Genomic DNA, 25340 nt, shown 5'->3' with positions numbered 1-25340 from the left:
ATTGTTAAATTTTAAATACATATTTGGTACAAAATAAAACAATTAATATTTATAAAAATATAAAATATTTATTTCATTACAGTGCATATACTTTGACAGAATCAACAACCATATCTGAAGAGAACCAACTTGGGTACCAAGCATCTTTGTGTTCCCAGAATTTTAATATGGCCTTACTGTTCCTATTTTTCCAGGGTTTGTCGCTGCTGTCTGCAAAATCGTGTATACCACCGACACGCACTCCAAGAGATATATAGAACTGTAAAATAAACAATTAAATTACTTTATTTAGCTCTAGGCGGCATCCCGCATATAGCATTATATTCAAACTATTTATCATGATATTATGTTATTTTCACAAATATTTCTTGAAAAATTATTTTTTAAAGTAGTCAGTCAAATAATTATCTTCACAAGACAAGTAAATTTTAAAGGAATAACTCACAAATTGGTCTAGTGGTGCCATAATAGATCCTCTCAGCCAAAGAGCGGCGTGCGGTACAGCGTGGTCTCTGCCGGTAGAGTAAAAGCCTTCGCCTGGATTCACATCACCGTAGTGCTCCCCGTCCACAAACATTTGAATGCCATCTGGAGAAAACAGAAATATAATGAATAAGAATAAAATTATACAAAGGTTACTTTACAGAGATAAAAATAATAAGAAAAACCCTATATTCACCAGGTCTCCAAATTAATGTGTAATTATGGTAATCTTTGTTCCAACTGTCAATTCCAAGTTTTTCCTTTAATAAGAACGATCTATACGGCTCCGAATCTGATAGAACTGGTCCTGCGTATAATTTCTTCGCAAACGCCGGGTTGCCTTTTGCATAGGCAATTCTTATGAGACCTGATTCGTATCGCTGGTTGCCATAGGCGTTGTCGCGAGGTTCTAAGTTGATTTCTGCAAAATATTCTATATTAGTAAATAAGAACTAAAAAAATGTGTTAAATCAAATTATAAATTTTTTTGCTGCTTGGATTCAATAAACATTATCTTTTAAATTTACTAAAATGATTAGTTACACTTATTACAAACTGTTTGAAGATAAAAATCTATTGTAATCTAAACTGTTGTTGTAAAAATATTAAATTTTATCAAAAAGCAAAAATATACGTTCAACTAAACTTATGGCTTAGAATCTATGAATCAATATTGTTATTGCGTTAAATTTCGTAACCAACTTACCTGGAATCAACCAGCTACCACCAGGTAACTTCGCTCTCACTTCTATTTTTCCAAATTTAAAGTTGAAATGATTACGAGTTGAGATTTTTCCACTTATAATTGGTGGCAGAATTTGTGCTCCTGACGCCATTTGCAAGCATTCCCTAGTGCCCAATTGTCCAGTACATCTGTAATGTATGGGCAAAACATGATGTACATGTTACTTTCTACCTATATCCTGCATATAGCAGGGTAGACTGGGTAGGATTTCGGTCCAGTATGTCTCGAACATTACTTTTTTTGCGATGTCCATTGAGACAGTACATCAATAAAATAAATACTAATATAGATAAAGAGTATTAGTGATATAAAATTCCATTTTCTGCTAGAGAAATAGTATTTATATATACAAAAAAAAATACTATTCATTTTTTTAACTTTACGATTACTGCTTTATTTTCGAGCCATTACGTGTTGAGGAGCAGAACTCGACGCCGCTTTTAGTCTCGTGATATAATCAACGTCACGCGGTGGAATAACGACACAATGTCCGATTGTAAAAGCGAAATACGATTCCAACACGGAGGAATACTTTAATTTTTTATACGTTTTCTAAAAAAAGTAGTCAGGTATTAATATTCATACGTATTTGTCAGATCCCATGTGCCAGCATAAAGGAATCCATCTTGGGAACGAGATTCAGTGAGGGTAGGTGAAATTTTTAATCCTCCATTATCTATTTTGACGATTCCTTCTGATAAGTATGCGTTGAATGGATAATCCTGAAATTGATAATTTAATAGATTACTACATTTAAACAAAAATACAGTAATATGGGATAAACTTCATACATATACGCTCTTGGGCGTAGGACTGTAAACACAATCCCACGAAAGGGAATAAAATTAAAAATTAAATTAGCTTCACGCTGTATCCCGCACACAGCAGGGTAGGGGCAAGAGAACATAGTGTTAGGATACTCCGTTCCCCACTTTCCTTGCGTATTGAGTGGCAGAACTCAACGCCCCGCTTTTGCCTCTACCAGAGCGAAGAAACGGAAATATAAAGTTTAAGTAAATATTTCGTTTCCTCGAGTGTGGATGAAACCCTCAACCCCTCCTCCCCATTACGTTCCCACCCTAGTGCCTCTACGCCACGATAGCCTCTAGGGATTAAAATAAGTTATTTAATCGCTACGGTAACAAAGAAAGATGATGCTGTCAAATTAACTTGAAAATCGGGCAGTGAATTGAAAATAGATTGGCTTAACACTAGGTTCCCTCTGCCCACCCTGCTATGTGGAAAAAAAGTGAAGATGTAAAAAAACAATAATAGATTCATCGAAAAGTAACCATATAGCTCGGAGTTGTATTATGCAGCATATACTTTTATTAAATTAGTGAATCAATTTTACATTTTTAAATATAAATTATTATAAAAAAAAGATACATTTAAAAATATAAAAAACCACTCTTCCGAGGGCGGGACAAAGGTCCAAGCCATCGGTGGCTAGGGCTCCAGAGAGAGGAACCGCCGCACAATACGTGCCGTCTCAAGTAATACTGCCTTCTGTATCCGGTTCTTGATACAACAGCTATTATTATTATTATTTTATTATTACCCTTATAATATTTATATGTGCATATAAATATTTATAGCTTATTATTGTTGATTTATATTCTTATAATAATAATAATATTTTATTTTCTGTTATCTTAACGCCCAATAGGGCATTGACAAAGATAACCTATAAACCTTCACTATATTACGAGTATACTATTCTCATAGGACACCCTTTTATTCTGTATTCTGATTTTTTTTCTAACTTACTTAGGCTTATATATTTCTAGATTCCCACTAGGGGATACGAATTATTTTCACTCCCTCGCTCTGGTAACAGGATAAAGCGCGGCGTTGAATTTCGTCATTCAATATGCAATATCTCGAAAACTGGGCGGATAGTAAGGCAAGAAGTGTCTTTGTTCTAGATATCACTCTGCCTCTATTCCTGGATGAGGAATGAAACACTATTTTTTTTAGATGAATGATTTATATATATTACCTAATGTAGAATTAAAAATCTATCCAGTTCCAAAGAAACAGTTTTGCAAATAATTATATTATTGAATTGGTTTGAACTCCATCAATAACAGTTAAGCAGATTTAAAAGTATGCCACTTAGATATTAAATAAGATTTATAATAATAACAACAACCTGATTGACTGCATTTATATGTATACTCATTCTTAAGTTATTATCTAAAGACGATAACAAGTGACAATTAACTATTAGGAATTATCTATAACGTGGATGATGCACTCTATTGGCGAAGTGTCTATATAGCTGACTTACCTCTATAAAAATAGGTGCGGGTTCAAATTGTATTAACCATGTTTAATTCTGAATATTTATGAAGCAATATGTTTAATTGTAAATGTTTTTAATAAGGCACTAGGTAGAAATCCGATAATTGGTTAAAACAAAAAACCATTGAAACGTCGTCTCCAAAAATCTAATACTTTAAATAACTTACTGGTTCTTGAGGGAACATATTTTCTGGCTCCCAATTGGATAGACTTTTTATGTCGGGCTTGTTGAAGTCCTCGCTGAAAATGAGGGTGCCTTGACAAACAGCTCTGATACCCTGGACAACGGTCTGAGAATTTATACAGACAGGTCGGTTAGGCGGAGTTACAGGGTTAGGGCCAGGTCCTGAGTCTGGTTTAGGTGTGACAATTGGTAAGTCATCAACATTCACTGGTTTTCCCTCTTCGTCCACGAACTCTGAAATTTTTTATATTTAATTTATATCCAATATTTTTTGAACTATTGTATTATTTATTTAATTTTTATTTATCAAATTTTATACAATTTAAATACATACATCAACAAAAATACATCAAAAATCTCAAATATCCTACCTGTGACAGTCCATTCTCCGTTATCTTGCCGATATCCTAAACCATTCTTTATAACGTAGGTCCAGAAGTATATTTTGTCACCCAATTTCAGTTCAGCGTTTCTATCCCTAAAGATCCAGAATCCATTTTTGGGTTTGGTAATGTCTCGTGCCCATTGTCCAGCTTCTAGACCTTCCATCTCCTGGTTTAGGTTACCGTGGAAAGCAAATAAAGAAAAGCCATCATCTGTGAAATACGTTTTTTTTAGTATTCATAAAGATAATTGTAGAGGACAACTGAGAGGCTTTGCGTGTGAGTGGAGGAACTCAACGCCGCACTTTGCGTCACCGGAGCGAAGAAATGGAAATATCAATAAATATTTCACTTCCTCGAGTGGGGATCGAACCCACAACCGTCGCGTTACAGTTACACCCTTGTGCACATTATTATAAAATATAATAGCTTTATTATATTTTATAGCTTATATTAGGTAAATAGCTACAAACTTTAATACTTTGCCGTATAACATATTCATGAGGCAAAGTCCAGTTTGGGGCTATGTTTTGAAGTATATCCAATACAAACATTTCAACACCCGCCGTTAAAAGGATTTAGGTAAAACTTTAAAGTCCACTTTGAGACAACTTGAACTTTATGATATTATATTAATTAATATTTCAAATTAAATATACTGTGTCATGATTATCTATAATAATCATAGAAACTGATGGTATATACTTGGTGTGTTCTTGGTTTCTCTAAGACAGCCTAATTTGGGGGTGTCGACAGGCTAATATTGTAAAATTCACACCCGTCAACTAGTTAAAAAAAATATACAAGCTATACAATTGAGGCCTTAGGGGCGCAGAATCTAATTATAAGCGTGGTGGTTGTGGGTTCGATTCTCACTGGAAGGAAATAATTATTTTCATTTCCTCGCATTGGTAACAAGGCAATGTGCGTTAAGTTGCACCACTAAACATTCACGATATATATCGAAAAATGGGTGGAAGATGAGGAACATAATGTTTTTACACTTGGCTCACTTTACTTACCCTGCTTTATGCAGGATGCAGCACGAAGATAAAAAAAAAACTACGATTTGGAGTTGAGTTTTTATCATGATATATATCATCGCTGTAAATAAAATCTAATCCTGAATGCTAATTAGACACTTCCCAACGGAAAAGCTTTTGAACTTTTAATTTAACAAGTTTTTATATGAGAACCTGTTCCAGAGACGCAAAACTGTTTTAATATAGCGTTTTATTTGTAGTTCAATGTACGAGCTCATAATACTGTGGTACAAAAAGTGATGTGAACAACCTATGTTTATTGATCATTTTAATGGCCGCCCTCAGCTTGGTTTAGATAAGTTTTGCTTAGTAACAATAATACCTTAAAAAAGAACTTTTTTTTATGGGCAAAGAGACCTGGGAGATAGTTTCAGGGCATTCCGATTTCTGCGTTGAATTTGGGACATGGTGGCACTGAACGCCGTGCTTTGTCTGGCCAGAGCAGGGAGATGAAAAAAAATCATTCTTCCGACTCGAATTGAAATCCAATTTTAATTTATTTATGAAAGTGTGGAAAGAAAAAAAACGGTCAAGTGCGAATTGAACTCGCTCACAGAGGCTTCCGTACCAATTTCAAGATTGTAGGTCAACAAGAGAACCTATAGGTTTTGATTTCATATAAACATTTTACATTTTTACAGACATTCATTGAACTTAGCACATGTCTCACATTTTAACGAGCAAAAAGGATTGTGATCTGCCTTTCAATCGAATTTATATATAATACTAAATCCCTCTGTCTTCCCTGCTATGTGCGGGATACAGCGTGAAGCTGTTTTTTAATTCACTAAATTATTATTAATTTATATATGGTTCTGCATATAATATATTTAATAGCTATTTCTTTATTTCCTAATTCAACGGGTAAACCCATAAAACTAGGTTTTTCTTGTCTCGTCTGGTCTCGTCGTTTAAATTTAATATACTTAATATGTATATGAGTGAGGCCAGTCGTGACGCAGGGGCCCAAGCGTAACACTGCCAATGCTACAGGTTGTGGGTTCGATTCCCACTCTAAGAAATAAAATATTTAATATTTTCATTATATATTTCTTCGCTCTGGTGTCAAAGCACGTCGTTGCGTTCTAATTAACACGCAACTTAACACGCAATGCCTTCAAAATTAGGGAGCGGAGTGTCTTAGCTTTAAGCTCCCACTTCTACATGCGGGATACAGCGTGAAGCTGAGAAAAATAAATCTTATTATCCCTTTGAACTTCTGTCTATTAGTGAAAGCCACATTAAAATCTGTTGCGTAGTTTAACATTTAGGTATATCGCTGAGAAGTGACTTACATATTATTATAGGTATATTGACATGAGTAAATATTTTTCTATATACATATGTGCATAGGCCACAATATTTCCCCATATGAAGTAAACAGATAACATTGTTTTACTTTCCGTTTTCCTATGCTTAGAACAATACATTTTTGTAAATTCCCAGCTTCCTTTGTTTTATATAAAATCAAAGTATTATTATTACTATTATAGAAATAATTATTATTATAGTTTGATTTATCTATAAAATGTTGTTAGTATTCTAAAATATTATTTAATTTCTCATATTTCAAGTATTTGTTTTATCTTTTCTCTAGTATATCTATAAGTATATCTTTTTTAACAAATTTGTCTCTTTTTCGTCTATATTTTTAATTAATTCAGTTATGATTTGGACTCATCTTGAGCCATATTGCATAAATATATTTAACAAATTAACCCCAATTTCTCATTTCTCAACTGTTTTGCATATAATAGTTATATAACAATATTTAAAACTTAATTATTGATTGATTGGTAGACAAATTGACAACCGAAAGTGCGCGGCGTAGAACTGGAAAAATTTGGCATGGTCTTGAGGTTGACTCTACATTCTACTTCACCCTACAAGAGAACTAAGAAAGGATTCCCCAAAATTTCTGCAAAGTCTACCAATAGCAAACGAGGTCGCGGGCAGCCACTAGTCGAGTATAAAATATCTCATGCTTTTAACGACTTTTTTATATTAAACCGAATCCTACAAATAAGGAAAATGTTTACAATAACAAAAAATAACCAGTTACTAATTTTTTAATAAATACTTCTATAAATGTTACATTAATAATGACATATTAATGTGAGTTATTATTATATGAATTTTTGGAGGAGGAAAAATTTTACTAATATATATTTTTTTTATTAGCGGTCAATAATTACATAACTAGGATACTAAAAATATTTAAAGATTATTAAAAATAATTATTATAACCCACAACGATATCTTTAATTAAGTTAGAGCGTCCTATGTATCAAATATATATTTTTTAGCTTCACGCCGAGTCAAAAATAGTGTATGTTTTTATTAAAATTATACTCGTGCATAGATATATATAAAGATATATGTAAAGGGTAAACAGAGGCAACTTAGTGTTTAAATTCCCCGACATCGCATCCACTTTTTTTAGTTTTATGCTGTATTCCGTACACAGCAGGGTAGGCTGCGGGAACCTAGGAACCTAATGTTAAGACAATCCATTTGCAATAAAATATTTATGTTCCCCACTTTCCGCAGAATTCTGGAGACATTGCGTGTTGAGTGGTGGTGGTGAACTCAATGTCTCGAAAAAAAAAACGCAGTGCCCACTTTTTATTATTTTTTAAAAAAGATACAACGAAAAAATATGATCTCTTTTAATATTCGTAAATACAGAATAACGAATAAAATTAATATCTAAAGAGGCAATTGCAGAAAATGATAAACTGTTACGACCCTTTTCACAAGCAACGCGAGATCGTCCTAAACGTCAGAATGTCAAAAACAAACAAACTCAAGTAGCATTTACAAAGACATGAAAATATTCAGAAAAAAATATATATTAAATTTGGATGATAACCACAATTCTTTTGGTCTTAAATGAATTTCAAAGACTTTATAAATGCTTTTATATATTAATAAAAAATAAACTTTCCGATTTCGATTAGCTAGCATTTGAATTAAAAAAATATATTAAAAAAGTATTATGCTATAATGTGTCTCCGTAATTGGCCTTTGGATTTGCAGTGCCTCTAAGTATTAGGTCTAACAAAATATCACATGTTTTAGTGTTAATACACTCCGTTCTCATTGAGATACATCCGTTCCCCACTTTCAGCTGAATTCTGGACGTATTGCGTGTTGAATTGCAGAACTTAACGTCGCGCTTTGCCTAGTTACAAATAATAATTCACGTTCAGTAGGAATCGAACCCACGACCTATCGTGTTTACAGTCACGAGCTTGTGCCTGTGCGTTACAGGCCTCATATAATTTAATAAGACATTTAAATAAGGTCTACAATTTATTAAGGATCAGTGGAAACTTGTTTAAATGAATATTTTTTTGTGCCTGGGAAGCAGACAGGTTAAAAAGTTAATATATATTTAAGGTAGTACAAATATAATAACAATAAAAAAATCGAAGGTCTTTAGGTTATTATGTTTCGGTTTTATATATTAATAAAAACATTTAAAGGTTTGTATATACAAAACATGTATTTTATGTAATCTTAAATATTATGTTCTTAGTTATCTAATGATTTTTTTTTAACTGAAATTATTTATTATATTTTTTTATTTTTATTGTTATTGTCAAAAGTAATGCAGGTGACTTAAGCCTTGCACTTCGACTTAAAAATATTAAGGAAAACGCAATGACCTTCTATAAATATAAATTAAAATCCACAATGACTTAAAACACTACGTTCTTTTTGGAAAATACGATATCCATTCATTCACATCAGTGTTTCCATACCCACCACAAGACAAATATATTAAATTAGATACTTATATGTAGATACTTTTAAAAAAATACCTTACACAGAATAAAAGAAAAGATTTGACAAATAAAAATAAATTTATAAATATCATCTTACCTTTTACAGTCACCCTTAAGCCTTTTGGATAAAGGGCTTCAAGCTTCGCAGGGGGTACGGTGTACGTGCTGACATTTGCTAAGCATAACGCCGCGATTATTATACAAATACTAATTTTCGCCATCGCCACGTCCGTCGTTTACCACTGTCCACGACAGACTGACTTGTCTTCAACTAAGGTTGCGCTTGCGCATCTAAAATATACAAAATAAATAGAATGGTCAGATTAATGTAAATATTTGTTACCAGTTTTAGATTTTAAATTTAAAACTTGTAGAATTTTTCGGCATAAAAAATATTTTTAATATTTTGATTGTAGTAATTTACATTATAATTAACTCATATTTTTGCAAATTTTTATATTAATCTAGTCCCAATACTGTCACATAAACAAAGAATAGATCGTTGCATTTAAATCGCTGCCTTTATTAATCAAATTGATTTCTGATTAAAACTTATTTATTTATTTATAAAAATATATTTTATGTAAAGGTATATTATTATTTTACATAATATAAAAAACGATTAAATAATTTAATTGTTATTATTTTTATTTATATTCAAAATAAAAAAAAAACAGTATGAAAAAAAAAATTAAATTCTTTTCTAAATATTGATAGCTCTATGGCTACGAAGTGATGACCGCTGGTTTTTCCGGTTATCACTTAAGTCGTTATTAGCGTATGCTCTAACACAGACATATTATATATATAAGTAAGTTTTCCTCAAGAAGTTTATGTTTATGTTTATAAAATGTTATGTATTTTAATTGCGTTATTTTTAATTATTAGTGTAATCACGTGATTTTCCTTATTCTTTACGAATTTCTCATATTTTTCCATTTGCACGGTTTTAACTCACAGCAGGTAAAAGGAACCTAATGTTGACATACCGTTCTCCACTTTCTCTTGAATTTTAAACATTATTATTACAGAAAAAATAAATAAATATATATAAGCATATTATACAGGGTGGAATTGTCAGCGCCACTTTAAAAGAAGCCACAATTTTAACTACTGCCTAATATAATTCGAAAAAAAAATAATTCTCAAAAATGAAAAAGTTTTTTATCAAACAAAATAAACAATAAAATTATCGTTTTAAAATAAAACGCCATTTGTAAAGTATAACATAGGCACGCACACACTTACCTGTCAAAGCGGCACCCTCGCACACGTATGTGTGCGTCACACGAAATACAGGTATGGATAAAAATCGTGAAATGAAAAAAAAATCCTACGTCCAAACCGTTGAGGTACCTTGATTATTTTTTTTAATTCTGGGTTTGAAATATTTTACCCTATATGCAGTTTCAGTAAAAGAAGCGCTGCCTCTTCCACCCTGTATATACAATAATTTGATATACATAGATAATAATTGCTATTAATAATTACACTCAACACGCAGTGGCTCCAGAATTCGGCAGAAAGTGTGGAACGTAGTTTCTTAACACTAGGTTCCCTCTACCTACCCTGCAGTAAGCGAAAGTAGCTATTAGTCAATTAAAAGAAGTAAGCAACCTGAACTAACTTTCCATGGCCTGGTGTAACTATATAACCTTCCTCACGCAAAGTTTTTGAAATTCACGAAAATTAGGCATCTAAATAAATTTCCTATAGTTTCCCTATGCAAAACCAAAACCAATAGCGTAGATGTCACGACATAATAATTATTTGTGGTAAATTATTGAGTCTAAAAAATGTTATAGTTTTACAGTGCTTCAAAATTGAAAAGTTTTGAACAAATGAAAAACTCTACTTTATTATAGTCAAAAGTTAAAGCCTACTTTTAAAAATTTCGTGAGCCTTACCGCCGTTTAAAGAGAAATAGACTCTAATACAATAACATAAAATCACTTTTACAATAATGTTACATATGATGTAATTAAAAATTCAAATTTGAAGCAAATCCGCAATTTAACTGAGGAACAAGTTAAAAGTTTTATGAAATATTTGTGTCTATATAATAGATGCGTATAGGTTTATTAAAATTACGTATATGTTTAGTCTAGAATATTGCCAGGAATGTGGAGTGTCTTGGCACTAGGTACACTCAGCCTACCAGGGTAGACTGAGTGGACCTACTGGGTACTACCTATAGAAAATAGCAGGCTATTTACAGGTTTAGACGTGACGCGAAAGAAAATTGCATATAAAATTTTCAACAACTCAGAATTAAATACGGTGTTTTTTAGATTAAAAAAAAACAGCTTCACGCTGTATCCCGCACACAGCAGGATAGGCAGCACTACATAATATAAACCTACATAGTTTCACCGCCCCCGTAATTTCGGAATAAAATAACTGTGTTATATCAACAGGCAGGAATTTAGGCTAATATAAATGTAGGCTCTGATTTTTGCCATTTGGCTAAAACACCTTTAAAAGGTAAATTTATTTATATTGCATAATAGTAAGCAAACTAAAAGTTTCTATTTTCTAACAAAATCGACTTGGCCGTAAGAAATAAAAATTGCTTTTGAGCTACTGCCAAGCGTAAATCATCGTTACATTTGTTGTTAATTAGTTTCTAAGAACGAATTGGCAATAGCTTTGCCACAAATTTTCCTTTTTAAAATTATTCAGCACTTGAAACAATCATGCTAAGTTTTTTTTTTCTAGGCAGAGGAAACATGGGAACCTGGGAACCTAGTGGTAATGCATTCCGTTCCCATTAAGACACTTCCATTCCCCACTTTCCACTGAAAGCTTTGCCTGAAAATATAAAATATTTCGTTCCCCCGAGTTGAAAAAGAACCAAAACCTCTCCATTGCGCCTGAATTTGAGACATTTAAAATAATTTATTCCCCTGAGTGGAAATCGAACCCACAATCATGTTTACAAACAGACGTTACCGCTACACACATAGGTATACCTTTTGTATGTAAATTATACTTACATATATATTTTAAAAGCAATTTAGCACTCCAATTTAAATCTTACAAAGCAATTTAGAAAGTTTCAAACCGCAACGACTCGTTAGTAAATAACATTTATTCCTTCTAAATATTTATGAATCCAATTTTGAATTGAAAAGTTTGTTTGTAATAGTTAAATTTTATTTTTCCCCTAACTTTTCTTGCAAGGAAGAGGAATAATATCTTAGTCTAGGTTCTCAGATAACCTTTGCATACCCTGCTAAGTGTGAGATAAAGAAAGGAAGCGTATTGGTACTCTTGTCTATAATACGATGATTGTGAGTTCTATCTTCGAGACAAAGTAGTTTTAAGTGCACCTGTCAATACGATTTTTTTAAATTTTAAGTTAGTTATAGAACTTTTACAAGGGAAATTTAGGAATTGTCCTCCACTTGTCCAAACTAATGTCTGGAAAATTGGGCGGAAAATTGGAAGCGCCCTTGCTATGTGTGTGACTACAAAAAATATAATAATACTAATGATGATTCACCAGTTTTTCACCTAAAGACAGTTTGTCATTTATCTAACCATTTTTAAATTTAATTACAAACAAACATTTTTACTTTATTATATTAATATAGATATAAATTTAATAGGAGAAACAATACATAAGATAAATAATAAGTTAGTTACGTTATTAGATTTTCATATTAAGCTCGATAAGTAAATATATCGAACTAACTTTCGGACAGCTCTCCGACGACTCCGACTCTTATAATATAACGCTTATTAATTACAATGAAGTTTCTTTTACTTGTTAGAAGTTATCATTTCGAATTACACTGTAATGAAAATTGCCAACTTACTTATTTCATTATCAAAAAATGATTGATATAAACTTGTATGTTTTAACATTGCTTTTTCATTTCTCTCTCTCTGCCTATACTGCGACGCTTGAAATAAAAAGAAAATTCCAACTAATAGTTTAAATAAACAAATAAGTCATGGCGCTGGGACACAAGTTTGATTCCCATTCGAGGGAATGAAATTTAATATTTTAATGTCTTCGCTCTGGTCAAGGCAAAGCGCGGAGTTGAGTTCCGCCCCTCAATACGCTTTGCCTCCAGAATTCGACGGAAACTGGGGAACGGAGTGTGTTAACACTACGTTCTCTCTGCATACCCTGCTGTGTGTGGGATACAGCGTGAAGCTGATTTGTTTTTTTATTTTATTTTAAGACATCTAAATTATTTTTCTGTAATAAAATAGGCGCGTAAATAACGAAATATAATTAAAGTATAAATATATTTTTTTCAGGATTTGTTTATCATGCGCTCACATAATACTTTATTCTATTAAAAAGTCAATCTGTCATTTTTTTATCATTATTTTCCACACATACCACAGACATACAATAAATTTGTACTGAAAAATTGCTGTAACCGACAACTGAAAAGCTTACAAATTAGTGACATTTAAAAGTGCTCTAATCTCATAATCCAAGCAACAAGTACGGTGCGTCCCCCGGCCCGCTTCAGTAACGTCGCGACCATGGCTACGGACGGACGTACGAAACGTTCCCAATCGATATGTGCGCCGGCATCCGCGAGCATGGAGGCGCTAGCTGCCCCTATAGAAACCACTCCTGCCCCTCGGAGAAGACCAGCTACGAGGTCCCAGAGTGCCAGGATAACTGGTGGTAGATCAGTTAGGCACAGGCGGCAGCAGCAACAGCTGGACAGGGAAACCAGGGCACGGTACAGCTCTGAGCCTAGACTAGCTGAGGCAGAAACTCCACCACAGGTCAGAAGACAGGCATCAGCTCGTCGAAGACCACCAGCTGGCCAACACGCCCAGCCTCGTCGCTCCAACGCGTTCCTCGACGTGCCACGACCAGCCCAACCTGAAGAGGAACCAGACGAAGACTCCTACAGACTGCGAACCTTCAACATCACACAGAAAGGAGGTCAGTGCTACGTTCATTCACCTCTCCTATATATAACTGTGAGTTTTTAGTATTTCGTATCGAACACGCAAAACTTGGCATTCGTCCGGTTCACATTTAATGAAACTGCCTCTGAAAATGAAAGAGCTCCATGCTTTCCCATTCGTGCTAAAAACGATCGTTAAAAGTCGTATGCTGTCGTGAATCACTCTTTACGAGGCCACTATAAATCAAAAGATACATACGTGTTTACTTTTGAGGTAAAAATAAACTGGTATATTAGATTCGTAAAAGTTACTGATGAGTTTTATAAAGATATAAAGATATGTACGAGAGTCGTATTTGAAAAGCTTTACGGCAAGTGAAAATTTTCCTCTCTTGAAATTGATGGATGTATCCATGTGGTTGTAATGTAAAGAATTGAAAATTGTATTGTAATATAAATTACTATTTCTGTATACATTTTAATAACAAAACGTAGAGAAACAATTCCTTTCCCCACCTAAATTTTACATAAAAAATCCGTCACTTCTAATATAATATTGTAATGGTGTAACTATTCCAACGGTGTACAGGTGTACACGTCACTCTTTTATTTAACATATTCATCACTGTGATAAAATCATTTGGATTCAGCATCTGATTATGATTTAGAGGTAATTATTATTTTCAGTAAGCCGCTCTGAAATGATAGACATTATGCGGCGTCGAGATGGGGAACACAGTGTCTTGATTCTATGTTTTGAAATAAAAAAAATTGTGTTAAAAAATGTTTCTTTCAAAAAAAACTTTCGAGATAGTGAAAAGGAATCCAAAAGGAAAAGGGGAAGGGAAGAGCTACAAATATAATAAATAAACAAATACTCCCCCGAGTGTAATTTGACCCTACAACTATTGCTTTAGCCAAATACGTCCCGTGGTGCCTCAGAAACTCCACTTACTACTCCGTTTCTTTATTATTACTAAAAAAATAATAATATTTTACAATTACTATCAAAAATCACCAATCGATGATATTAAATTTAGAAAAGTTTTTCAATTCTCAAGCCACGGCGTTAGGCACACACAATGTCTCAAAATTGAATAGAGAAAGCAGAGAAGAGAATGTCTTAATGTCTTAACTCTAGATTCTCTCTGCCTACCCGTTTATATACAGGTTATGGCGTGAAGAAAAAAAGATAGCTAGCTACCTTTTTAAAGCTATACTCCAATATATTTTCTTCACATCGCAAGGAAATAAGAGAGGAGCGAAGTGATTACTGTTTTGTTACATGCTATTCGTTTTAGCCATTGTGTTGTAAAGTAGACTATATATCTTTTAAAAAGCTTTCTTTATATCAAAATGCTGAATTTTTCGTACAAATAAAGATTCTATTTAACGTACTTTTGGAAAAAAATATACTGTTGATGTTTATTTTATGATCAAGACATATATTAAAACAATCCGTATCTAAAACTTCTAGTAACGAGTCACTCTGAGAAACATAGAGAGGAAGAGGTACCTAGAAATATCCATAAATTGGGAAAGATATGTAAAAAAAAACTTCTTTTGCATAAAATGTAAAAAAAATGTTTTCTATTATAAAAGTAAAACAATGAATTGATATAAGAAAAACTGTTACTGTTTATTCAAGGTTTGGTATCAGACCAATAAAATTTAAGATAAATTCTGTTAATGAGGACATCAATTTTGTTAATTATACGTTCTGCAATAGGACGGGGCTCGGTATATAATTAATTACTATTATTAATCGATTTTCTTCTACAGTTGCGAACATTTTAATTAATGTATATTTCATAGATTTCATGCATCATTCGACGTTAAGGGATATATTTAATATTTGTTATGTATTCAGTAAATCAAAATTGTAAATAAGAAAAAAAAAAAGCCGACCAGAGCAGAGCAATTGTAATGATGATGTAATTTTTTAAGGTGGAGGTTTTCAATTCAATTTATCATATCTCCAACACCACAAAAAAATTGTTAAATTCTATAACCTCAATATTTATCTACAATTTTCCCCTCCTTATTTAAAAAGTAAAAGGGGACATATTTTAGAAACAATTATCTTATTTGTTTATGCCAATACTATATATCTAATATTGGCATAACCAAAAAAGATTCAATCATAATTATTCACAATAGAATTATAAGACTACAAGATTTGTTAAATAAACAAAATGTTTATAGACTTTTCCAAATTTAAATAATCTCGAAGTAAGTCCTAACTAAGTTTAAATAAGACAAATTTACTAAGTCCAATAATAATTTTCAATATTTTAAGCTTTATTTAACATATAATAAAACTTAAGCACGAGTTGTAATTTCAAGATGAGTTTCTACCAATCCTAGATTAATATTTTTTTATCTTCACGCTTTATCCTGCACAGCAGGAAAGGCAGAAAGAACTTAATGTCAAAACACTCCCTTATTCACTTACTGCATAAATTTGAGACATTTTGTACACGTTAATAAATTTCAAGCCTCTGAAATGTCAGAGGTTCTATTTTTTTGTTTACTAAAACACTACGTGTTTCGTTCTCATTCAATTATGTTATTTTATTTCTTGTGTTATATGTAAACGGAAAAATGAGACAATATATCAAATTTATTATACTTTCAATATTTAAACCTTAAACTTTTCGAATATAGATATTAATTGCTTAAAGAATATAAATAGTATGAAAAGAATGTTATACCTAAAGAGAAATGTTTGGCCAAACGTCTGTTAATGATATGAATCATGTTTTTATAAAAAGCTTAAACGTTGTTCGCTAAATATGGCGTCATCGCGCATCGGAATTCAATTTAGAAGATTGTAACAAATTTCGTTAACGGTGGGTATTCCGAAATTGATACGGAAGTGAAGATTTGACAATTTCGATATAGATTAAAAGCTTAGGTGTCAAATATTTTTTGATCATGGGAAAAACTTAATATTTTCAAAATATCTCCACGCTGCTTGTGGACAGAGAACTGGCTAGATAGAGGGTACCTTGTGTTAAAACACTCCGCTTCCTACACTACGGACAATTTTCGAGACACTACGTGTAGAGTGGAGGAAGTCAATGATAACGATAGACCATTTTCTTATAATAAGGGTTGATACACCCACAACTCCCTTATTACTTAGCGTACAGCGTTTGTCTTTAAATGCGACAGTTGGGAGTTCGATTTACACTTGGGTGAATGAAATATTTTCTCCTCGTCCTGTTAATAAGACAAAGCACAGCGTTTAGTTCCGCCATACACACGCAATAAATCTCAATATGGGCGGTGCGTGGGGAACAGAGTGTTTTAACACTCTGCTTAATCTGCTATATGCGTGGTACAGCGTGAAACTAAAAAAACCCGTATCATTATCATTAAGTCGTGTTAAACAATGTTTTTGTTTGATCTTCTTCGTATACGCCAAATATGCAGACTTTAAACTTCGTACAAAATTAATTAACTTTGTTATATAAACTCACCTATTCGATTTTACGATATATCAAAAGTTTCCAATACATGACCTAGTTATCGGTGGGTACATTCGATATTTAGATTTAATAAGGCTACACAAAAATAATATAAGACAAATAATTTACTTACAGATAATATGTGTTTTAGCTTCACTTTCGAGACGAGGAAATAAAATTATTAATTCCACTAAACTCCTTTTCCTTTTCTTAATTAACCTAACAGCCTCTCTACATCTCTCACTCTCTCTGTCTTTCTCCACTTTAAACCTATTCTATTAGTTGCATATACATAAATTACGTCATCAATTATTTATTTATCATTTGTTTGGAACTGAAAGAAACAAATGTAGACCTAGATTCAAAGACAGTCATTGCACGGAAATTGTTCTTGCATCCTTTATCAATGTTCCTGTAGGCACCTCAGGATAAACTTACTTATAGCAATTACATGATATTAACTGTAGGGAATGGAGGTGTCTTAATGAGGAACCCAGGTTCCCTGTGCTCACCCTACTATATGCGGGATACAACGTGACGTTAAAAACAATATAATACTTATTAGCACAGTGCAGGCAGATAAGACTGTGCGAAGACAGTGTTTGCTATTTTCCACCCAATTTCAATCTGATATAGTGTGACTGGTAAAACTTATATCGAACTTGGTCTTGATAGACCGAAGAAATAAAAATAATTTAGGTACTTTCCTCTAACTGTGATATATAACTTACTTATATATAGATTATTTTTGTATCAAAATGCATGTTATAGTTTAGCTTCACGCTATAAGCCCCCATACAGAAGAGTAGGCAGAGGGAACCTAATTTTAAGACACTCCGTTCTCCGTTCGTGGCCAGCCACAAACACAAACAGGACACAAACGTGTGACTGTAAACGCAACAAGTTGTGGTTTCGATTCTCACTCGAGTAAATAAGATATAGTGAAGCAAGGCAAAGCGCGGAGTTAAGTTCTGCCACTTAGTTCTGCCTCCAGACTTCGACGGAAAATGGGCAAAAGAGTGCCTGTTATCGTGAGCTAAAAAAGACAACGAAATTCCATACTAAACTATAAGAGCACTTCTACTACTACTACTACTTCTAGAAGATACGTCAAGTGAATAGAACGCGATACGGAAACATAACAAGAGCTAACTAAGCATTATCAACTTTCAACTACAACTAGGTTGAATTGTGCTACGTTTTCTTGTTAGCGATCTAGCGTTATTAGAAATTGTGTTATGCTGGTATGTGGATTTACCTAGTTTATTTAATACTAGTGATGCCCGCGTGGCTTCGCCCGCTTGTACATCACTATTATTTTCTCATCTCAATTACTTTCGTAATCTAATACCATTATCATTTTAAAGGCAATATCCATACATTTTTGGTCTTTTTGTCGCATGCAACTACATTCAAATCGGTTCAGCCATTTCTGAGATTGTTGTTTCTAACTAACGTACAAGACAAACAGACAAAAATTTTCAAAAAATTTCAGATTTGAAAAATTTTCAAAATTCAATGTTTCCCAAATAATTTGTTTTTTTATATATCTTTTAAGTACAGACACGAATCTGCTACGACTAATGTAGCAACTTGACTAATTTGAGCCTAATTAGAATTTTAATTTAGTTTATCCACTAATTAGAATCAGGAAAAATAAAAATAAATGCAGAATTTTGAAAAAAAATATATTCATTTGCGTAAAACCTATGAAAATAATTATACAATTTATAATAAATAATTCCTTTTGTTACCCTTGGAGGCAATGCCGAGGTGACGTGGATTAACCCATATACATATACTTTGGAGAGCCTCCCCTTTGAAACTTTTAAGCACGGATTAACAAGTTTTGTTACAAAAGTTTAGAAAGTTCAGTACGCATTATATCTAATACAGATAGCCTCGTAATGAAGACAGACATTTCACCCATCTTATGAAATTTGTGGATTCGTGGACAAAAAGTGGACGTATGGGCACAAACTGTGACTGTAAACGCGAGAGGTTGTGGATTCGGTTCCCATTCGAGGAAATGAAATATTTAATATTTTCATTTCTTCTCTCTGGTGTCAAGGTAAAGCGCGGCGTTTAGTTCCGCCTCCAGATGCCTCCTGGAGTCCGTGGAAAATGAGGAACAGAGTATCTTTCGTGTATCGTTGAGTGCCTAGTATAATATATTTTAATATAATGTATAATTGCGATTCGTATTCATAACTATTGTGTGTCAGGCACTATCAGGCACATCAGAATTGGGTCACGGCGGCATCATGAACATAGATGTGAAATTAATTCCAATTTCTTTGAAATCGATTCCTTTAAAACCTTCTGTTCTGCTCGCGCGGCTTCTCGCAAGTACATGATCTTGCGATCATAGATTTTGCTTACTCTTTTCACATAATAATAATACTTTTACGAAATATTATGTTTTTTTAAGCTTTATGCTGTATCTCGGATGTTGCAGGGTAGGCAGAGGGAGACTAGTGCTAAGACACTCCGCTCCCCACTTCACTATAAATTTACGAACTCAAAATTATGATGTACCTAATTACAATAATCGTTTACGTCATTTAAATGTAGACAATGACAATACTTTTTCAAATTTTTAGAGATATTTCATTGATGAAAAACAACTACAATTTTTTTTATTATCTCATTTGTACTACTACCATAATTTCATATATGACCTGCAAAATACTAAACGATCTATACGAACCCTTTTTCCCCACAGAGCTGCAATGGTCATTAGACCGCTAACAGAAATTTCATATTAAATAGGTGTATATTGGGAAACCATTAACGGCTGTGGTATCGACTTACTATGTAAATTATTCCAAATAGAATTTGGTCAGTGTGTAATTAATTTGGGTAGTCCCTAGCTGATGTTGTCAGTTGAACGAGATTTTTTGTTCTGATTTTTCATTCTATTGGAAATTTCAGATTAAAAATAAAAGAAGGTTCGGAGATTAGTGCCTCCAAGAGGTTATTGATATATTTGGTAAATCGATAGAAAATCTAAGATTTTACTTATTCGTAGTTGAATTTAAATATTTTGAAATATATTACATATCTAGGGATGATTATGTCTAGTTGTAAACTTAGTTTAAGTAGTAGAACTAATTTAATATATTAATTTATCCTAGTTTTTTTTTCGCTGACGTTTGTTTTGGTTGACACACGTGTTAGTGAAAATATCTCTTTTTTAGTGGTGAAACTCTTTATTTACTTAGTGGAAACATTATATAATAATGTAAATAGATCCATACTAATAAGGTAATTGGTAATAGTGAGTAGTTGTGCTGTTTTATAGTTTAGATTAGTTTTAGTTTATAGTTAGGTTATTTTATTTTAAGATGGATCCTGATCCTCCGCCTGACCCCCCTGATCCTGGGGGGGGTTATGTAAATTCTACTGTTCAAGTAAATAATAGAAAGAGGCAAGTTGAGGAAACACCCTCAAGCCAGGATATTATTAAAAAAACGATTATAAACCCATCCACCGCCACTCCTTCCATTCAGAATGTATGGACCCACCCTGCCTTATCCGATGCCCCAAAATCCTATATTAGTACTGATAAAGGTCCCTTTATCGTGTATGTGTCAAGGGAATCTCCTGATCCATCTGCAGGGACCTCTATAAGAGCCATTAAATTTGGTCAATTTCTCCATACTAATAAAATCACTGATATAGTTAATGATGGAGTTAAAAATGTGGGTCGCAATAAAATCAGTGTCCAATTCACATCTGCTGATGCAGCAAATAGATTTTTGAATAATCCTGTTCTTAGTCTATGTAAATATGTTTGTGTAATCCCGACATTTAATATTACAAGGATGGGAATTGTAAAAGGAATTCCCGTTGAATGGTCTTTGGAAGAGTTTGTTGGTTCACTGATATTCCCTAGTGCGTGCGGAGAAGTTGTAAAAGCAAGACGAATGAATCGCAAGAATGTAAGTGAGGGTGTAGTTACATGGGTTCCAACTCAAACTGTTGTAATTACTATACGTGGCCAACAATTGCCTGAAAGAGTGTTCTCCTATAAATCTGTCCTTAATATTGAACTTTATAAATATCCTACAATCCAGTGCCTTAATTGCTGTCGTTTTGGTCATGTTAAGTCACAGTGTAGATCAAAGCCAAGGTGCTATAGGTGTTCCCAGTCTCATACTGGTGATGCATGTGACATCCGGCAGGAAAATTCAACCTGCATCCATTGCACAGCTAAACATTTTGCTACTGATAAAGGGTGCCCTGAGTATGTAAGACAACAGAACATTAAGTCGGTTATGTCGCAAGAGTGTATTTCCTATATGGAAGCATCCTCTCGGTTTCCATCTGTCCAACGTTCCTATGCAGATGTTGCTAAGGAAATGTTTTCACCTCCTGTTTTCACATACTCCCAATCCCAACAAAGCAGACCTGCTGCTTCTTCCTCTAAATCCTACTCTAAAACAGTTTTCCAAGCTCCCCGTCCCCACGCTCCTATGGCAAAGGGATACAATAGACAAGCTCACCAGTCCATTATTAGCAGTTGTTCCTCATCCCTTCCTAATGGTTGTGCACTTAATCAAGGTTCTGACAGTTCAGCAGAATCTACAAAGGATCTGTTGATTGCTTTGACTGACACTCTTGTGAGCATAATCTCAACTGCTGATGAACTTCCTTTACCGTCCAACGTTGCCCAAAACCTACTCAAAATCTTCAATATCCTTCACAATGGCTCCACTATCCTTCCTACAGTGGAATAGTAAGAGTATTCGTGCTAAAAAGCATGAATTACTTTATATTATTTCTCTGCATAATCCTGTCATTATTGCCCTCTCAGAGACGTGGCTGGTGCCTGACTCCCGATTCAGGGTGCCAGGTTTCGCCTGTTTAAGGGAGGACAGAAATGACGGGTATGGAGGTAGTGCTATCCTCATCCAGCACTCTTCTCCATATTCCCGTATTCCTCTCCCTTCTCATAGTCAACAGTTGAATGCTGTTGCTGTGAGGGTCCTTGGTATTTCCTTCCTTTCTGTTTACATCCCCCATCCTTCCCCTTCCATCTTTTTACAGCTTAAGTCTATTATCTCTTCGCTTCCTAACCCTGTGGTGGTCCTGGGTGATTTTAACACCCATCACACTTTGTGGGGGTGTTACTACTGTGATGGATTTTCGCCTTCGTTGGTGGACATGATTGATGATGTGGATCTCTGCATTCTCAATGATGGATCTCCGACTCGTAGGGTTAATCCAAATCAGAACCCTAGGTCTGCTATTGATCTTTCCTTATCTTCTCCTTCTCTTGCTTCCCAACTATCATGGTCTGTACTTCCATCTACCCATGGTAGTGACCATTTCCCGATTTTGCTGTCCTTAAATAATAGACTTCCTTCCACTCCTAGTCCTTCCCTTCCCCATAGATTTAATTTAAAAAAGGCCAACTGGAACGAGTACGCCGACTCTGTGGATTGCATGTTGTGCAATCTTTCTGAGTCTGGTAATTATGAGAGTATCTCTGTTTACTATGAAGGGTTTGTCTCTGCTATTATGTCTGCTGCTGACCTACATATCCCCAAATACCGCTCCATTCAGAATTGGATGCATTTCAATCCCTGGTGGGATCAGGAATGCTCTGATTCTGTCCTTTGGCGAACATCTGCCGAGGAGTCATACGCAGCCTGTATGACTATGGAAAATTTTATCGACTACAGACGCAAGGATGCGAAGTTTAGAAATTGCATTTGGAAAAAGAAAAAACGTGGTTGGATAAGTTTTTGTGAATCCCTTAGTCCTCGTTCCCCGTCTTCCCTTGTTTGGACAAATGTTAAGAGATTTCGCCGATCTCTTAACAATGTCAGCAGTCCCAATTCCAATAATCCTTCTGTTTGGCTCAACGATTTTGCAAACAAACTGGCTCCTCCTTTTGTCCCATCCCAAGATTTATTTATATCCACGCCGGTTGAATCTTCGGAGGAAATGGATCTTCCTTTTTCCTTTGAAGAACTTAAAAACGTCTTAACGGATTTAAAGGATACCAGTCCAGGTGAGGATGGTATTTCTTATTCCTTTATTACAAAATTAAATGATAACTCTAAACAACATTTTCTAAACATGATAAATAAAATATTTCAATCAGGCAATATACCCAACTCATGGAAGTCCCAAATTGTTATCCCTATCCTCAAACCTGGAAAATGTCCTTCAGATTTTAATTCCTATAGACCCATTGCCCTGGCATCTACTATATCTAAGATTGTTGAACGGCTTTTGAAAAATCGACTGGAATGGATAGTGGAAAGTAGGAATATCTTAGCGCCCTCTCAGTTTGGCTTTAGAAAGGGGCTAAGTACTATTGATAGTCTCAGTATTCTTACTACAGATATTCGACGAGCCTTTGCCAAAGGAGAGTATTTGGTTGGTGTCTTTTTAGATGTCGCATCTGCATATGATAATGTTCTTCTTCCGGTGCTCAGGCAGAAATTGCGTCAGCTGAGTATCCCGCCGAGGATGTCCCATTACATATGTAATCTGCTGACCGGGAGATCGGTATCTGTGAGACATCGACTTCTTACTATACCTTCCAGACTTGTCTGGAAAGGTCTTCCTCAAGGTTCAGCTCTTAGTCCGCTGTTGTATAACATATACACACATGACCTTGAATTATCTGTTAATAATTTCTGTAACATCCTTCAGTATGCTGATGACATCGTCCTCTATTACAGCTCAAATTCTGTGGAGGACATAACTTTTCGTTTAAATACTGCCTTGCACTATCTTAACCAGTGGCTCTCTGAGCATGGCCTGGCATTGTCGGTAGCTAAATGTCAAGCGGTCGTGTTTACAAAAAAGAGAGTAATTCCAAATTTTCAAATTTTGTGTGATAATATTCCCATTCATCTAACAGAAAACGTCAAATTTTTAGGCATAATACTTGATAAACGATTGAACGGAGTTGCTCATGCTGAATATCTCAGCAGGAAATGTGAAAAAGGCATTAATGCTTTGAGAGCTGTGTCTGGTGTGTGGTGGGGCGCACACCCTTATACTCAAAAACTGCTGTACAATGCTATAATTCGCAGTCATATTGACTATGGATTATTTGTGTTAGACCCCTTTAATAAATTACCTACTGAAAAATTAAACCGAATACAATATAAATGTCTTCGGATTATCCTAGGTGCGATGAAGTCTACTCCTACCAATGCATTGCAGGTGGAGTGTGTAGATCCTCCACTTCCTATCCGCCGACAATTCCTTTCCGATCGATTTGTGAGTAAAATGTTGCAGCTGTCTTCCCATCCTCTACGGTCTAAGCTATCTAAGCTAGCTGATCTCATCCCTCAAGGCAAACCTTTACCATACTTGCTTGATAGCTTCCTTAGACTTACCTCTCTCCCTAATCCTTTGACTTGTTTTCCTTCTAATCCACTATTCCTTACACCGTATAACGCCCTAGTTCATTCTCCTTGTATCGTCACAAATCTTGACCTAACCAAGGGAGATCCTGGCACCAACACAAAATTTAAAGAAATAGTTCAATTCAATTGGTCGAATCACCTCCTCATCTTCACGGATGCATCGAAGCTCTCGAAGGAGAGCTGTGTTGGTGCAGCCTGTTGGATACCAAAATTCAAAATTCTTCTACAATTTAAATGCCCACCCGAATCATCTGTGTTCACAGGCGAGGCTGTTGCTTTGTTAGAAGCAGTCCTGTTTGCACATTCCCACAATTTTAAACAGACGGTTATTTTCACTGACTCACTAAGCTGCTTAATGGCCTTAAAGGGAAGCCCATTTTATAGTAGATTGAGATCTTCAATTGTTTTAAGGATTCGTAAAGAATTGTACTCTTGTCATCTAAAGGGTTTGGATGTTACTTTGGTGTGGATTCCAGGACATTCTGGAATCAGTGGGAATGAATCTGCAGACTCCTGCGCTAAATCAGCTATTCAGTGTGGCACATTAGACCATTTCTCCAATTCCGCCCAAGATCTGATGTCCCTTGCGGATATTCATCTGCATAAGTCCTGGAATAATTTCTGGAATGAGTCAAAATCCCATAAAGG

The 25340-nt window shown here is 34.3% G+C and overlaps 2 protein-coding genes across 2 annotated transcripts in view; one reads left to right on the top strand and one right to left on the bottom strand.

The window, feature by feature from the left end:
- Positions 1-48: 48 nt before the first annotated feature.
- LOC146537510 (beta-1,3-glucan-binding protein-like) lies at positions 49-9203 on the bottom strand. The gene is made up of 8 exons (XM_085188841.1): positions 9034-9203; positions 4091-4315; positions 3703-3953; positions 1814-1950; positions 1190-1356; positions 680-904; positions 446-588; positions 49-259 (listed from the first exon to the last, which is right to left on the bottom strand). The coding sequence occupies exons 1-8, from the start codon at positions 9155-9157 to the stop codon at positions 77-79; spliced, it is 1455 nt and encodes a 484-aa protein (XP_085044967.1). The 5' UTR covers positions 9158-9203; the 3' UTR covers positions 49-76.
- A 4214-nt stretch (positions 9204-13417) lies between these two features.
- Positions 13418-25340, top strand: part of Rgk3 (Rad, Gem/Kir family member 3) — an 85344-nt gene continuing 73421 nt past the window's right edge. The window contains exon 1 of the mRNA XM_085187638.1: positions 13418-13857. Within this exon, the coding sequence (XP_085043764.1) occupies positions 13443-13857 (415 nt within the window). The 5' untranslated portion in view covers positions 13418-13442. The remainder of the gene's footprint in view (positions 13858-25340) is intronic.

This window comes from Heliconius melpomene, chromosome 7, assembly GCF_056956725.1.
Source record: "Heliconius melpomene rosina isolate 202511_hmr_F chromosome 7, ASM5695672v1, whole genome shotgun sequence".
NCBI lineage: Eukaryota > Metazoa > Arthropoda > Insecta > Lepidoptera > Nymphalidae > Heliconius > Heliconius melpomene.
The sequence above is the reverse complement of the archived record's forward strand: the minus strand, read 5'-3'. Positions and strand labels throughout refer to the sequence as shown.

What these genes read in the sequence shown, in the direction of transcription:
- LOC146537510 (XM_085188841.1), bottom strand. Translation starts at nt 9,157, where the DNA reads ATGGCGAAAATTAGTATTTGTATAATAATCGCGGCGTTATGCTTAGCA. An exon ending in CTTAAGGGTGACTGTAAAAG is followed by an intron (nt 4,316 to 9,033) that starts GTAAGATGATAT and finishes CGTATTTCACAG; the next exon opens with ATGATGGCTTTTCTTTATTT. An exon ending in CGGAGAATGGACTGTCACAG is followed by an intron (nt 3,954 to 4,090) that starts GTAGGATATTTG and finishes AAAAAATTTCAG; the next exon opens with AGTTCGTGGACGAAGAGGGA.